Source organism: Narcine bancroftii, chromosome 3 (assembly GCF_036971445.1).
Source record: "Narcine bancroftii isolate sNarBan1 chromosome 3, sNarBan1.hap1, whole genome shotgun sequence".
Classification (NCBI taxonomy): Eukaryota; Metazoa; Chordata; class Chondrichthyes; order Torpediniformes; family Narcinidae; genus Narcine; species Narcine bancroftii.
Window position 1 is genome coordinate 217,222,064 of NC_091471.1, and position 17,471 is coordinate 217,239,534.

Genomic DNA, 17,471 nt, shown 5'->3' on the forward strand with positions numbered 1-17,471 from the left:
CACCCAAGGCTCTGCCCAAGTTTATGGGTCCCCTTCCCTGTGAAGCAGTCAGGTTTAGTTGGTTTCTTTTGTACTTAAAAAAAACATACAAAATATTTCATGATTTCAGTCTGTGCCCCTTCCCTTAAATGTTCTGTGACCCACAGGGAGGCCATATGGCCCATGTTGAGAATGACTGGTCTAGAGCTGGTTAAAAGTCCCTAATGTACCAGCCTCCACCACCAACCGTGGTCTAGAGCAGCCATTCTCAACAGAGTCCCTACAGCTCCCCTGGAGGAGAACAGCACATTTAAGTAAAAAAGCTTATTTTCCTTTCACCTCACGTAACATCAAATATTTTTTAAGTAGTTTGTGGGAGAGAAGTATGGAAGAAACATAAACATGCCTGCTTCACAGGGAAGGAGGCATAATCTTTAAATGAAGTCCTAAGGGGGCCATGGCCAAAAATGGTTGAGAATGGCTGGTCTGGAGCATATTCATGGGGTGATGAATATGTCACAGAAGGAAATTCATTAATTAAAGCCATATCTAGGTAAATACATTCACTTTAATCAAGGAAAATTAATTTCAGCTCAACGTTACATGTGGCAGACTGTTTAACACTAATTGCAAAAATATTATCATTAAAGTCCAATAAATTCCCTCTTGTAACTAATGGTAATGATTTTATGTTACTATGTTTAATGATAATTCTCAGTGAAAAATAATATTTAGGGAGAAATGCAAATTGCTTTTTGTAAAATTCAATGTAATTTTGAAATTATTACTTTGATCTGTGGCTCTAAAGCACACTAAGTCTATGCAGAGTAATTTGATTGAGAAAATGGAGAAGACTCAAAGACTGGCTCAGCATCTTATCCACAGATTAAAACTGGTTATACCTGACTTTGGACTCACTCAAATCAAGCAGTCACTCTTGATATAATTTATAGAACATTACAGCACAGTGCAGGCCCATTGGCCAATGATTTTGTGGCAACTGATAGAAACCTATTCAACATATTAACCTTTCTCTACTTCACACACATAATCCTCTATTTTACATGCATCCGCAAACCTGTCTAATTGCCTTTTAAAAGTCGCAATAGTCCCAGCCTTCACCACCATTCCCGGCAAGGCATTCCAAACACCCACAACTCTCTGTGTAAAGAAAATTTCTCCCTGATGTCTTCCCTAGACTTTCCTCCTCTTCACTTTGTACAGATCTCCTATGGTGTGGGTTATTCTTATCCTGGAAAAATGGTGCCGGCTGTCCAGCCTATCATATATCAAGTGTGGTCTAATGAGAGTTTTATAGAGCTGGAACATTTTCCACTCTTGAACTCAACCCCCCCCCCGACTAATGAAGGCCAGCAAGCAATAAGCCTTTTTAACCACCCTATCAACCTGCAAGTTAACATTGTGAGATCTATGGATTTGGACCCCAAGGTCCTTCTGTTCTTCCACACTGTTAAGAATCCTATTAACCATCAAGTTTTACCTTACAAAATGCATCACCTCATACTTATCCAGATTGAACTCCATCTGCCAGTTTTCCGCCCAACTCTGCATCCTGTCTATACCCTGTTGTAACCTATGACAACCTTCAACACAATCCACAACACCATCATATCATCTGCTCACTTACTGACCCATCCCTCTATTTCCTTATTCTGTCTTTTATCAGAATTCATAAAAAAATATTAGGAGACGATTGGCGTAGCAGCTAGTGTAACGCCTTTACAGTGCCAGCGATCGGGACTGGTGTTTGAATCCTGCTCTGTTTGTATGTTCTCCCTGTGTCTGAGCAGGTTTTCTCCAGGGGCTCCAGTTTCTTCCCACCGTTAGTAACGTACTGGGGGTGTAGGTTAATTGGGTGGCATGGACTCAGGGGCAGAAATGTGCTGTATGTTTAAATAAATATAGAGTTTCAAAGCTCCAATCTTATTGCTTTGAGCAATTAGCAAAAATTTATCAAAGATATAACTGCATTTCAAAGTGATTCAATCTTGGATTTGTCAAGTCAGTCCCCGTTGATTATTTCACCTGAAAAGAGCATGTTAGTTTTAATTTAATGTTTCTTCTTGACATTCCATTCCCTTCAACAGTTACATGAACAATTCTGTGTATAGAGCAGGACAACCCTGATTCCAGCCGGCTGCACGAGAAATCAAAGCTGTGCCCTTAAAAGGACAGAAATTTGTTGAGGTTACTCAATGTAATCAGAGAAGGCAGAAAAGCAAGAATATGACAAATGTGTTCAATTTGCTTCAGTGAACTGCAGGATTATTTTACAAATTGAAATAATCAAAGTCATTTGTTGCAGTTAGAGTTTCTCATTTGTTTGTCATCTCCATGTTTGCCATTATTTCAATCAGGAATGAACCACACTTGTTTGTATTACAATTTAACAGGATGGATGCAATGAAACAGATCTTAAACCAAGATGTGAGGTAAGTATTTTGATGGAGACACAGCAGACTAGAGTTTCTAGTACAATCTGCTGGAGGTACTCAGTGGATCACTACAGTAAGTGGTGAGGAGAGGAATTATCAAAATTTTGTGCTGAAATCCTTCATTGTCTATTATGGAGAGAGGGTATAGCCAGGAAAAGGGTGGTAGGAGGAGAGATAGGGGCTGGTTGGCATTTGGCAAGCAAGGGAGGAATGAAGGATGGAGGATGATGGGGAGGTTGGGGGTGGATTTGAGAAGTAGGTGATTGGTAGGCGCCGTTTTATCTTTGGATTGAGGGCGAGGGTGAGGGAGAGGGAAAGAGGGAGGGCAGGTGGAGCAAGATGAGCCAGGAAAGGGTGAAGGTGGAGACAGCTGCTGGAGGGTGATAGATGGGACAAACAGTGTTAATATACGATAAATAAAGGTGATAATGGGGAATCCTCAGAGGGCAGGTGAAGCCTAGAGCAGCAAAAATCATCAAGGATCCACACCATCCAGGATATCCTCCATTTTCACTGCTGCCGTCAAGAAAGAGATATAGTTGCCACAAGACTCACACCACCAGGTTTAGGAACAGCTGCTGCCCCTCCACCATCAGACTCCTAATGACAAACTCAATCAGAGATTCGTTTAAGGACTCTTACCTTGAACATTATTTATTATTGAATATTTTCTGTATTGTACAGTCAGTTTGTTTGCACTTTTCTTGGTTACATTTCTCTGTCGTATACTTATCTTTTCTTGAGTACCTTTTTTTTTCAGGACCAACAAGTAGAAATTCTGCCTAGCCTGCAGGATGAAGAATTTCAGGGTTGTATGCGATGTCATGTATGTACTCTGAAAATAAATCTGAACTTTGAAATGTGGAGGATGACTGGGAGCTGGTGTGTCTGGATTGGGGAGAGAACCCAATGGGTGAAATTTTTGGGTAGAGGTGGATGGTCCAAGGAGGAAGGAGATTGGCTCGAAAGGGGGTGGAATGGGGAGAACCAGCTGTGCATCGAAAGAGGAGAGGATTACCTGAAAAGGGGAAATTCGATGTTCATACCATTTTGGGCCTCACCCTGGCAGTGGAAAAGGCTGAGGATAGACAGGAGTGGGAAAGGAACTTGAAACTGAATGCAACTGGGAGCTCTGGATGGCAATTGTGGACAGAGTGCGAAGGAATTTCCAAGTCTGTGGTTGGTCTTGCTGACATAGAGAGGGTCACACTGGGAGCAGCAAATTCAGCCGACAAGTCTAGGGGATGCACATGATAGGGTTCGCCTCACCTAGAGGGGCAGTTTAAGTCTCTTGATGGTGGTGAGGGAAGAAGTGAAAGAGCAAGAGTTGTACCTCCTGCGATTGCTGGGGAAAATGCTTGGGATGAGGAAGTGTTGGGTGGAGAGGGAGGAACAGAGTCACAGGGGGGAGTCGACCCTGCAGAAGGTGGAAATGGGTGGGAGGGGTGGGGTTCATGGTTAAAATTTCTGATACATCTTCCAATTCAATTGCTAATTGAATTGCTTTGACTCTAACCTAGAAGCAGTTTCTTTGGGTGTATGTTAAAATCATGTAACAGCATAAGAAACAGGCTTGTAACAAAGAAACAGCAAGGAGTTACAGTATTAATTTGCTTCATATGTGTGTTAATTGCATTATTTTTCACGCACTATATTTAATAAGTCAAGTTAACAATATGTGGGTAAGTAATTATCATTTTGGGGTTCTCTCAAACTAACTTTTAATTTGGTGAGACAATTCTAATATTCATGCTGTTCATGATTTTGAGATCAACATACTTCAATTTCTTGGACTCTTAAATATGAGTGGCAAGCGCTCCACACGATCAGGTAGGGGAAGAGAAACTATCTACTTTCTGAGTTTAATAACCAGAGTCCTTCTAAAAGTAGAGGTAAATCTTTTAAAAAAGAAAAGTTGCATTCACATTATTGGCAGAACTGATTTTTTACTGTTGTAGGGTCAAAAGGCAGTCTTCAGATTTTCTCAAACTTCCCTGGAGGTCTTAATAGAACAGTGGACGGCAACCAGGATTATTACAGCAAAAGAATGAAAATGCCCCGTTGAGTTTCAAGCTGAACAAGTAATTAAACTACTTGAAGCTCAAAGGTCCAATCAAACCTCCCTTTGACACAGGGAAGTTGTGTTTAAGACAAAGTTAATCTGGTGGTCATTTCACTCTGCGATAACATGTTTTACAACCTGACGCAGTAATGAGCTCAGTTAGAGCAAAAATGTCTATGCCACATCAATCACCGTTATTGCATGGACTCAAAGTCTGACCTAGAACGGACAAAGAAACTGGGTAGGGAGGGTCCTTATCTCCATGGGGGAATTGCTTAATGTTTCTAGTTAAAGTTACAGGAAGAAAATCAAATACAAGATGTACATTATTATTATGGGCTCACTTAGAGGTCAGAGAGATCAAAACTCCTCGCTGAAAGTTCACTTTCCTCTTGTCTTGTCAGTTCTTGAGAAAGAAAATAATAAGACATACATACAACAGCTGGTCGAATGACAAAATACTATTTTATCTTAACTATTTCCTGGTCATACTTAACAATTACAATTAATATTCCTCTGTTGACCACAAAAGCATAACTTCACAATACATCTCTCATTATATAACACATATTATAAATCAGGCTTAATCACTTTCTAAATATTGTAGCATGTGGTCCCTGTTTTACTCATCTGTTTCATCATTAGCTGAAACCCTCATGAGTTCGTCGTTGGTAAATGCTATTTAATTGTGCAAATCATGAACAAGGTTAGCGAATATTAAACATCCAACCAAATAATGGGGTGAGTTTGGAGTTTAATGTAGAAAGGTTGAAAATACTGAACACCCAAATCCAGCCTGCTGCTAAGTTGCTCACTTCCTGGAAATGGTTAGCCAAACAGCTTTCAGATTGCTGGTTGGTCACTTAAACACGATATTGGGGCTGCTTGCCTCATATTCACTGCCATAGATTTATAAAACCATACAAAGGCACCATACATAAACAAGCCCTCTTGAGTCCATGTCAACTATCAAGCACCCTTTTTTATACCAATCTTACCCTAACCTATTTTATTCTCCCCATATTCCTATCAACCTTCCTCAGATCCTACCATTTATCTACACAATAGGGCCAACATACAGGGAATGTATTGGACTTACCATCCCATACATTTGTGGCATGTAGGGGAAATGTGGAGGCACCAGGAAGAAACCCAAGCAATCACATGGAGAGTGTGTAAAGTCCCTACAAACAGCACCGAAGATCATGGTTAGCGTGCCGGATAGCGACACACTGTTACAGTGTCAGCGACCTGAGTTCAAATCTGGCACCCTCTGTAAGGAGTTTGTACTTTCTCCCCGTGTCTGTGTGTGGCTTTCCTCTGGGTGCTCCGGTTTCCTCCCACCCTCCAAAACGTATGGGGTTGTAGGTTAATTTGGATGTAATTTGGTGGCACAGATTTAAATGGCCAGAATCGGCTTCTACTGTGCTGTAAATAATTTTAAAAAAAATTAAACACAAGATCAGGACTGAACCCAGATCACCAGCTGCACCACATTTAAACTGAATGGCCACATTAAACTAAACTTGCTGGCTGGATTTTTTGGGCTTCGGGAAACTTAGCAGCTGAAAGAAGGTTAGGTCATTCGATCCAAGAGATAAATAGATCACTTATCTCTGGATCCCGTTTATCTCCTTAACCCATCTCCCATATTTGAACTTAATCTAACTGCACCTCTCCTCCTCCCATAATTCTTCCTTTATCCTTCACTAAAGCCTGCTGAGGACCATCCCCAACCTGATCTATCCTTGATGAGTTTACCGACTCTCCATGACTCTTCCAATCTCTATCATAATCTCTCAATCTCATACTGTGGCTCACAATTTCATTTACCTCCTCGCAGAGCCTTTAGTCTCGAACCTAATCATGTACCTAGAGTCTCTGGTTGGATGGTGGTCCTTCTAATCTTCCACTCCAAGTCTTGTAAATCCCGCATTCGCCCTTCCTCTGGATACCCTCCATTCTAGGTTTTGTACAAATGAATTGAAAAGGGATACTTTTTAAAAGTACTTATGTAGATTGGAAATTTAAACCTAAGACTAGAATGTAATTTTTGGGGGTGATATGCTATAAGTATTGCTTTTATTTTAAACTAGCAGCATTTCCCGGGAAATAAAACACTCAGCTGTTGATGACATGATTGAAACAAAATATCCAAAAAACTTCATGGTAATTCATATTCTGAACGTCCATTGATGCACAGCACTTTAACTAATTGAGGTGTCCCTGGTGCAAGGTCAATTTTTTTTGAACTTCATATGACCTTAAAGGTTAATTTCAATGTGGTCATGACATTCAGCGTCAAATGTTACCACAATTATAGTAAACTGTCAGTGCAAGTAAACCCACATACAATAAATAGTGTAATGCAAGTCAGTGCAAGCTGGTCAAAAAATTCTTTTGAATATCATATGACATTAAAGCCAATCGGAACACAAGCATTTCTCAGTAACACACACTGCTGATTTACTTTGCAGCTGTACACTTGCACTCACCTGCCCAGCTGATGAGGGACTAGCACAATTCTTCCTGTAACAAGCCAGAATGTGAGCAGTTTGATTAACCAGTATCTCTCTAACAGTCTTCAGCGGTTGGCTCAGAATGGCTTTGTAAGCTGGTTAACACAATCAAAACAAAAACATTTCAAAACTATTTACTTTCAAAAGTTTTAGTTTCAATCTAAAGCCATGTTATTATGGAAGTAGTCATTACATTTGATATAAATTTTAAATAATAATTTTGTATTCTTTAAATTACCACTGTGGGATTGATTCAGTAAAAGCCTACTTGTGAATCATCCCACCATTCACTTTATCAATTTAATCCTCAAATCTTTAATAGACATCAGTGTAGATACAATTTAAAATTCTTACGTTTAAATTTTAGCCCATGAGTCCATGCTGCGCAATTTGCATCAAATTACCTACACATTTTGAATGGTGGGAGGAAACTAGTGCACCCAGGGAAAACCCACGCAGCCACGGGGAGAACGTTCAATTTCCTTACAGACAGTGCGGGATTTGAACCTTTTTCCCAATCACTGGCACTGTAAAGGCGTAACGCTAACCACTACCCAATCGTCATGGAAAGAGTGCACTTCCTTTCCAAGGATGATAGTGATTACAGCGTAAGTATTATAGTGGACGAGTGCTTGACGCCAAGCATTGGATTTTTCCACTTCAAATGAATGCCGGCAAAATTTAATGATTATTGTCTCTGCGTTGAGTTAAGTGTTTAATTGGGATGATCCGAGAGGAAAGTTCCAGCCAGCAGCTTGACAAGAGGATAAAAAGCTCCTTTCAAAATAGCTTTTATCATACTTTGTGCAAAATACTTCAAAGGCTAAAATCTGAAAAAGACAGATATGCTTTTAACTATGCTTTTCATGCCTCATCCAGATCTCAAAAGCCCCTTTTCCACTGGCATCCCAGTTAATTGGCTGTGCAGGGTCCTGGGATAGGAAGTCCTTTGTGCCGTTTCTACTGGGCCACCCTTATCTGGGACACTAATTGTCTTTCCACTGAACACACTCATCCCCGGGGATCAGAGTGTTCTACCTTCAACTGGAAACAGGTGACTTTCTGCTGTCCCTTTTCCACTGGTTTTATCAGCACGCCGGCGTCTGCAAATACAGGGGATATAAGTAGGGGTAGAGGTGGTTAATCTCGGGTGCGAAATTATGTCATTTGAAGCTGGCGTACAGACAATGTTCCTTTTCCCTGGGATCCTCTTCAGTAATTTCCCAGTTCATTCCTAGAACAGGATGCCAGTGGAAAAGGGGCTAAAGTGTGCACTGCAGAAATAGCCAAACGGTCAAATTTTGGCTTGAAAGGGAGATTTCTGATCTTTCTCAGATGATAGGATCATTCTCTCTTCCATGAGGAAGTGTGTCAGCTTTGGCATAAGGTCTCATCCAAAACAAAAACATAGAAAAGGATCAGGCCTTTTGGCTTTAACATAATCTGTATCAATGGTGATTCTAATCTGACTGCTCCCATCTGCCTAGACAAAGTTCATATGCCTCTATTCGGTGTCTGTTCATGTATCTGTCTCAATACCTTTCAAATGTTGCTACTGTATCTGATTCCACCATTGACCCAGTCACCTACCCCTCTCTATGTAAAAAATACTTACCTCACACATCTCCTTTAAACTTCATCATCTTATCTTAAAGCTATGCCTTCAAATACTTTTCCAGACCCGGAAAAAGACTGACTGTCTACCCTTTCCATGCATCTCAAATTTTATAAACTTCTATCACGTTGTGGATCAGTCTCCATTGCTCCAAAGAAAACAATTTACATTTGTCCAACCTCTCCTTACAGCTAATTCTCTCCAATCCAAGTAACTTCCTGGTGAACCATTTCAGTGCCCTCTCCAAAGCCTCTGCATCCTTCCTGTAGTGTGGTGACCTGAGCTGCTCAAAATAGTTCAAATGTAGTTTAATCAAAGTTTCATGTAGTTGACATGTCAACTTTTATACTCATTGCTCTAACACTTTATCACTCTAGCCAAGCATTTCACAAAAGACATCTCATTTAAAATGCAAGAGCTATGCCGAAGACTCCATGTTTACAGTGCCTTTGAAAACTACACAAGTAAGCGTTAGTTAGACTGATGTTGTGGAATCGAAATGGACTATTGTCCTTAAAGCAACAGATGTCCAGGGTCAGAAACTGATTAATCTTTTGCTGGAGCCAGCGATCCAAGTCTGGTTGCAGTTTGCTATTCTAAGAGGGGTCATAAGGTTTTGCAAACAGAGAGAAACAAAACATGCTATTTTCTTTGGAGAGAGAGAGTTTCATTTCCAGCAGGAGTTGGTGATGGAAACTGCAAGTTTTGCAGACCTTCTATAAGACCCCATTTGAAGACAGGTTTTGAGTTCTGAGTTCAGTCTATTCTAAATCCTTGTAATCAAATAAAAGAGGAAGTGGCTGGTTAATGTGTTTTCCCTGAAATAGGGGAAAAAGAACTCTCTGTGGTAACCTGGAAGAAGAGGTTATCTTTTGGAAAACCCATGAGGGGGGCAAGTTTATTCGGCAAGACAGTGAAGTGGCTGATTGAAGGAGATCAGTTTGCGTGTCTCCAACGAACATCTCTCTCTGAAACCTACAAAGACCATCCTTCGCGGTAACAATTTAAGTCAAAGCATCAGAGCCTGGTGAAGATCATAAATGTTACATTCTGTGCACAGTGTGGAAATGGCCTGATACCAGTGAATTTGGAGAAGTGAAAAGTGAATGATTGGACAGTGAAACCTGAACACATACAAATTACATAGACATGTCCTTAGAATCAGAAGGAGGTTACATTAAGTTAGTAGTAATAAGTTAGACATTGATATTATTAAGTATGAAGAAAATAAAAAAACATTTTTGTTTAAGTAACCATTGTCTTGGTGAATTTTTGTTGCTGCTGGTTGTCGGGAGTCCTCTGGGCTCGTAAAAAATATACACAGGTATATATTGTATGCATCTGGATGTATACACACACAGAGTATGCGCACACGCACATTTGGTTTTGTGTTTTGTTTTCCTTTTGACGTTCTTCACAAATAGCCTCTTTCATAAATGTGATTCAAGGGATTTGGACTTTGTGGACTGAACCAGCATTTATCGGCCATGCCTAATGGCCCTTGAGGAGGTGGTAGTGAGCGGCTTCCTTGAACCACTGTAGTCATTGAGGTGAGGGTACACCCAGAAGGGAGTTCAGGAGAGAGCTGCAGAGTTTTGACATAGTGCCAGTGAAAGAATGGCAATATATCTCTAAGTCAGATAATTCTGGATGTTTTTTGATATTTACAATATTTCTTATCCACTGTTCTTGGTCATTCCTGTTATTGTAATAACATTGTGCAAAGAGGTGATGATGAGGAATCCAAATACAAACCCAAAATAAAGATCGACTTGTGAGGGAGGACAACAGCTCCAAATTAATTTGGAGACATCTTTCAGCAAATAACTAAATTTGTATCTTTCTTCCAACAAATGTGTCTATGATACACTACAGTCTCATTTTTAAATGTCAAATCTTTTTGTTATATCAAGTAAGATGTTTGAAATTTTCTGGTTAGAATCTGTACTTCTGCTCTGGTTTGCCGTCATCAACTTTAATGCAAATGGGCACTTTGCCAGCTTGAAGACATTTCTGCTGGTAATTGCCAGAGATCTGCTACTGACGTCTGTTAGCAACTCAGATCAGGAATGTGCATAACAGTGCCGGAAGATTTCTAGATCTTTGTCATCAATTTTCATTGAGGACTGCAACAAAGGGACCTTTATTTTATTGAAATGATGAAGTCTTACCTTTAAAATGTGATCCCAAGATAAAATCTCTCTTGCAGCTAATTTATTGGAAAGCAAACTTTGGGGGAGTGTGATGATGGGATAAGGGGAGGCTTGTATAGAACAGTAATGTCAGTGTAAAGCTGTTCTACATTGTTACAATTCGTCATTAAAAGTGAAGATGCAATTCAAAAAGAAATTTATTCAGTCTAGCTTCTAAACTTGATTTGTGGTCCTAGATTTGCAAAGACAACTGTAATTTCATTTTTACACCAATGCTAAAGTTGTGGCCCATGAATATGCCATAGTCATTTAATAAAACCATGTTGGGCAATTTGATGCAGTCACAAAGGACGCAACGTAACTTTTTGTGGTCATCCTGTTGAAGCCATAATTATATATATTGGACATCTGGTTATAAACCTTGAATTCTATACATGTTAATCACTGAGAAGTGAGCTATTCATATTTATTGGAAGCAAACTTAACACCATGAACTACAATGAATTTTCTTTCTTTTCTGGATAAAAATCAGACCAGCTAATACAGGACTGATTTAACTGCTGGTTGAATTGTAGTCCAAAGACAAAGGGTGCTCATAATTAAAACAAAACAATCCTTCATAATGTCTGGTTTAGCACTTAAAAAGTGCTCCCAGGCTGAAAATGTGCTTTGAATATTTATGGAAATGGAACCAAACCCACTCAAGCCGACACATTCCAGAGTAAAATGAATTACTGCAGACCATGCTCCAAAGTTTGGGAGAACTTTGATATATGTACCTGGCTCCAGATATAAAGTAATTTAACACTTCTTTTAAAGTTACGTTGGAATTAATATTTTACAACAGTTCACCAACTTTATTAAATAAATCACCCAATCTATTGAAAGTAAGACATCTTGTTGATTTTAAAATGGCATATATTTTCTGGATATGAAAAAAAAACTAGCCAGGACATATGTTAGTAGCGTCATTAATACTACAGGTAGTACCAACACCAATTTCATGGATTGGTATAAATTTGGTAAATATTTCAATGCAACCAAAATCAGATGTCAAACAACCCAACAACCCACGTGTTGCCATATTGCACTTTCAGTACTTATTGAAGGACTAACTTCCACTTCAAAATGTCATATGTGTCCAATTAACTGCTACATGGGGCCAACAGAGGACAGATAAACGCAGATGGAGAATTCTTCATGGGGGAGCAGGAAATTAAACCCAAACAATAGATGTGTAAGTCACAGAGGGTTTGCTTTGTACTTCAATCCATGTCAGCTGGCAACAAAAGCCAGATAGGGCATGGCGTCACATTTAAATGGTGGTGGGGAAGAAAAGAATGTTCCGACACAACATATTGCTCACGGCCTAATAAATCGCGGCTGATCCTGAGGCTAAGTTAGCCCATGGACAAAGGTTGCAGGTGAAGAGGGGTGAAGCCTGTGGCAGGAGCTTTCATATGCAACATAATATTTTTAGTCTTGGCTATTTTTGGGAGACTTCCAGCAGCCCTTTTATGAAAATTCAAGCGAAGGTCATGGACTGTCTTTTCTTACTTCACACAGAGCAAGTATGTAGAAGAAACAGTATTTGGCTCATCTCTCAGGACATTCCTGAAGCATATTCCTTAGTGATCAACCCTGCATCTGTGTTGATTGTTTCTTGAGGAAAAATAGGCAGAAACGCCAAGGGAAATAAAACTACTTCCAATTAAACTATAGTTTACCTGATTTGGCAAAAAAGTTGATGAGTGCATCTGTCTCGCAGCTCTTGTACAAATCAGCATGCTGAGTGCTGCAGTTTAAGGCCAGGTTATGGATGCGCAGGCGTCTCTGCCCAGCCACATTAGTGTAAAGCAGGGCACACTGCAGAAAAGAAAACAAAACACATGATATATCTGCCTTGCATTTCGTATTTTTTAAAAACTAAAACAAAGAAACCCCCAGCAAATCATTCATCACAGCCTCGTTTATTTCTACATGATAGTTAAACTGTATTAATCTAAAAATAGTCCACGGTTAGTGTAGAGGTTAGCGCCACACTATTACAGTGCTAGCAATCAGGACCGGGGTTCAAATCCTGCACTGTATGTAAGGAGTTTGTATGTTCTCCCTGATTCTGCGTGGGTTTTCCCTGGTGTAGAGCGTGTCGAAAGAATCAAAGGCTTGTTGATCCAAACCAAGGCTTTTATTAACTAGAAGACTGGAGCATATCACATGTAGGTCGACCAGTCCAGAATGACCTGGTCTGGCTAGGAACAACCCTTTGAGACCTGCCAGTAGGCGTGGCTATGCTCTCAGCCAATCACAATCATCCTACACAACAATCTATACATATACACATTGGTGATAGAATCTGTACTATCACACCCAGGGCCTCCGGTTTCTTCCCACTGTTTGAAATGTGCTGGGGGTTGTAAGTTAATTGGGTGTAAATTGGGTGGCACAGGCTTGTGGTCTGTTACCGTGCTGTATCTTTAAATGAAACAAAATTTTAAAAAATCTTAAGAAGAACAAATGGTGAATAATAGAATATTTTGATCGCCCTAAGTGAGAGGGACATGGCCCAATGAGTGAGTGAACTAAATACCATACCATAAACCTGTCCTGAATAAAAGGTTTGCATGCTGCATTTACTCCACATATATTGAGGAACACAATCTTTCAATTTGCAACTGAGATTCCTGTTTCACAAAGCTCTGCATTAGGATTAAATTCTTGTGCAGCCTATTTTTAGTTTTTATTTCTTCTACATTTTCATAGCTTTCTCTGAATTCTGATTTGTCTTCTTGCAGGGGTAGCTTTTTTCTCTGCCAAATATGGAACACATCAGCATCATGTAATGTATCTCAGTGTAAGGGCAATCCATATATGGTCACTTTCAGTTGAAGTATTTGTAATCATAACTTCTTCGGTATCATTCAGTGTGATCTTCCTGTTAACCCTGTTTCCATTAGCAACAACTTTACTATAACTACTGTTGACATATTTTTACATAAATCAACATTATCTTAATCTATTCGATAGGCCTTTAGATAAACTTAGTCACACCAAGAAAGAAAGAAATGGCCACGAAACAGAAAGATAAAAATATTATCAACATGATACAAATCTTGCCATAATTTAGTTACATAATGATTACATTTCACTTGAGATAAATTAAATCTTACACAGTATTTTTTTAACCCAGAAATCATTGAGAATCAGAGCCGTACAGCATGGGAAGAGGTCATTCACCATGACTCACCCATACTGACCAATGAGCACACACCCTACCCATTGCCCAACGCTTGGTCCAAAGCCCTCTTATTACTTAAGTAATTAAAGAGTTCATCTTGACACATTAAAAGCAGTCGGTGACCCAACATCACCTGCCCTCTTTGGCAGTGCATTCCAGGTATTTCATTCTCTGGATGAAGGTGGAGCCCTCAGATTTGCTCTGAAACATTTTCCTCTTACCCTACATCAACATGCTTATTTGTTCTTCCAAATGGGGAAAAGTATAATGCTGTTTATGTACCTCAATCATGATGCCTCTTAACCACCTCTGCTTCAGGGAAAACAGACCCATCTTCTTCTATCTCTCCTCCTATCCACTTCAACTCAGGCAATGTCCTTCTAATTCTCCTTTGTACCCTCTCCAGTGTTATATCATAGTGACCAAAAATACATGTAGGGTGGCACGGTCAGCATAGCGGTTAGTGCAACGCTTTTACAGCACCAGCGACTGGAATTCGAATCCTGCGCTGTCTGGAATGAGTTTGTACGTTCTCCCCATGTCTGCGTAGGTTTCCCCCGGGGCCTCCAGTTTCCTCCCACCCTTCAAAAAAACATACCAGGGGTTTCAGGTCAATTGGGTGTAATTGGGCAGCATGGGCTTATGAGTTAAAAGGGCCTGTTACCGTGCTGTATGTCTAAATTTTACCGTAGCTGAGATCTGACCAAGTTTCCTTAAGATGCAACATAATCTCGCTAATCTGGCCTCAATGCCCTGGCTAATGATGACTAATGCATTCCTAATCATATTGTCTACCTGATTTTTGTCCTTCAAGGATCTATGGACTGATGTCCCTCTGTTCTTCAATATTCACTCAGAGCCTATCATTCATGGTGTATATCCTAGCCAAATTAATGCTCCTAAAGTATACCACCCCACATTTGTCTGGATTAAACTCCTCCTGCCAAATTTCAGCCCATTTCTGCAACACATTGCTAGCTTTCTGCAACCTAAGACTATCTTCTACACCATTAAGAACTTTGTCACTGATCTTGCCTCCCAATTCAATATCCTCATCATTCACGTAAATATGAAATAGCAGGATACGCGATGGACACGGTTACTCACATTTGCAAAAATAACCTTCTATCCCCTATATTCTATTGCCAAGCCAATTTTGAATCCAGATTGCCCTGTATCCCATGACGTTTTGAGCCAGTCTGCAATGTGGAAGCTTGTTAAACACTTTATTAAAGTCAATGTAATGTCCAGGGGAGCAGCAGACCAGTTCAGCATAGCAGAAAATAGGAGAACATCCCCATTGATAAGAAGTATAGGAGATGATCCCACAGGACGGCGACTGTGGCAGTAGACCAGCAAGAAACTGAGCGGCTGAAGGACTCTCACAGTCTGCAGGCTGTTCACAACTTGCGGTCCGATGACTCACACCATGCTGCGGGTGGGTAGAGACTGGCTCGAGCGAATCAGGAATTGAATCTGGGATTTAAGAGGGTACTGAGAGCTTGAAGGGATCCTGAAGGGCCTCAGGCCCTAAAGGCTTTCTGATCATATCAGAGGTTTGGATCCGGAGCTCAGGTTGCTGATGGTTTGAACAGGGGTCTGTGTGGCTGCGGGAGCACTGGGGGTGAAACCACTGACACTCGGTGACTCTGAAAAGACTCCCTTTTGCTTCATCTTCAAGGGCCACAGGACGGAACAGTTGGCTTAGCAGGTAGCGCAACACCCTTACAGCGCCAACGATCGGGACCAGGGTTCAAATCCTGCGCTGTCTGAAAGGAGTTTATATACTCTCCTTGTGTTTTCCCTGGGGGCTCCGGTTTCCTCCCACCGTTCTATCTCCAATACGTTTCTCTACTGACACTCGCCAATTGACCACCAATGTTCCCCAAGATAAGATTCAATAATGCACGACGTGTCTGCACTGCCCAATTTACACCCTATTAACCTACAACACTGGTACCTTTCAAAACCAGAGCCCCCTTGGAAAACCCACGCAGACACAGGGAGAACATAAAAACTCCTTACAGACAACGCGAGATTCGCACCCCTGTCCCGATCATTGGCGCTGAAACAGCATTGCACTAACCATGCCACCCCTCACTGCACTAACCATGCCACCCCTCACTGCACTAACCATGCCACCCCTCACTGCACTAACCATGCCACCCCTCACTGCACTAACCATGCCACCCCTCACTGCACTAACCATGCCACCCCTCACTGCACTAACCATGCCACCCCTCACTGCACTAACCATGCCACCCCTCACTGCACTAACCATGCCACCCCTCACTGCACTAACCATGCCACCCCTCACTGCACTAACCATGCCACCCCTCACTGCACTAACCATGCCACCCCTCACTGCACTAACCATGCCACCCCTCACTGCACTAACCATGCCAACCCTCACTGCACTAACCATGCCACCCCTCACTGCACTAACCATGCCACCCCTCACTGCACTAACCATGCCATCCCTCACTGCACTAACCATGTCACCCCTCACTGCACTAACCATGCCACCCCTCACTGCACTAACCATGCCACCCCTCACTGCACTAACCATGCCACCCCACACTGCACTAACCATGCCACCCCTCACTGCACTAACCATGCCACCCCTCACTGCACTAACCATGCCACCCCTCACTGCACTCACCATGCCACCCCTCACTGCACTCACCATGCCACCCCTCACTGCACTCACCATGCCACCCCTCACTGCACTAACCATGCCACCCCTCACTGCACTAACCATGCCACCCCTCACTGCACTCACCATGGCACCCCTCACTGCACTCATCATGCCACCCCTCACTGCACTAACCATGCCACCCCTCACTGCACTAACCATGCCACCCCTCACTGCACTAACCATGCCTCCCCTCACTGCACCAACCATGTCTCCCTGCTGTATCTATATTCTGTGTAAAATAGCTTCCAAGTATGTACCTCAAATATTCCTCCATCTCAGAGACTTTAGTGCCAAGGCAGTCCCAAGTAATACTTCTGAAATTTAAATCTCCAGTGTGATAAACCTTATTTTATTGCATCTCTCCACTTTCAAATTTACATTCAAATCTGTTCTTCTGTCATATTGGCGTTAGTGTAGCGGTTAGCACAATGCTGTTATAGCACCAGCGATCAAGTCAGGGGTACGAATCCCACACTTTCTGTAAGGAGTTTGTATGTTCTCCCTGTCTGGATTTTCCCCGGGGATCTGATTTCCTCTGTTCAAAATGTACTGGGGGTTGTTGGTCAATTGGGCAGCAAGGGGTTGTAGGCCGAAATAGCCTGTTACCATGCTTTTTTTTCTAAATTGAATTTAACTTTGAATGTTGGGAGATCTGTAATACAACCCCAGCAAAGTAAGGACATCTTTCTTATTTCTAATCTCTACCCATACTTTATGGCTTTATAGTAAGAAGCTCCCAGGATATCCTCTT

General features: G+C 41.3%; 1 protein-coding gene across 3 annotated transcripts in view; it reads right to left on the reverse strand.

The window, feature by feature from the left end:
• The window catches only part of sec24d (SEC24 homolog D, COPII coat complex component), a 291,170-nt gene that overhangs the window by 18,896 nt on the left and 254,803 nt on the right, over positions 1-17,471 (reverse strand). For all 3 annotated transcript variants that reach the window (XM_069926602.1, XM_069926600.1, XM_069926601.1), the window contains exons 18-19: positions 12,512-12,650; positions 6,993-7,111 (exon numbers count right to left, since the gene is read on the reverse strand). In XM_069926602.1, coding sequence (XP_069782703.1) covers positions 6,993-7,111; positions 12,512-12,650 — 258 coding nt within the window. The remainder of the gene's footprint in view (positions 1-6,992; positions 7,112-12,511; positions 12,651-17,471) is intronic.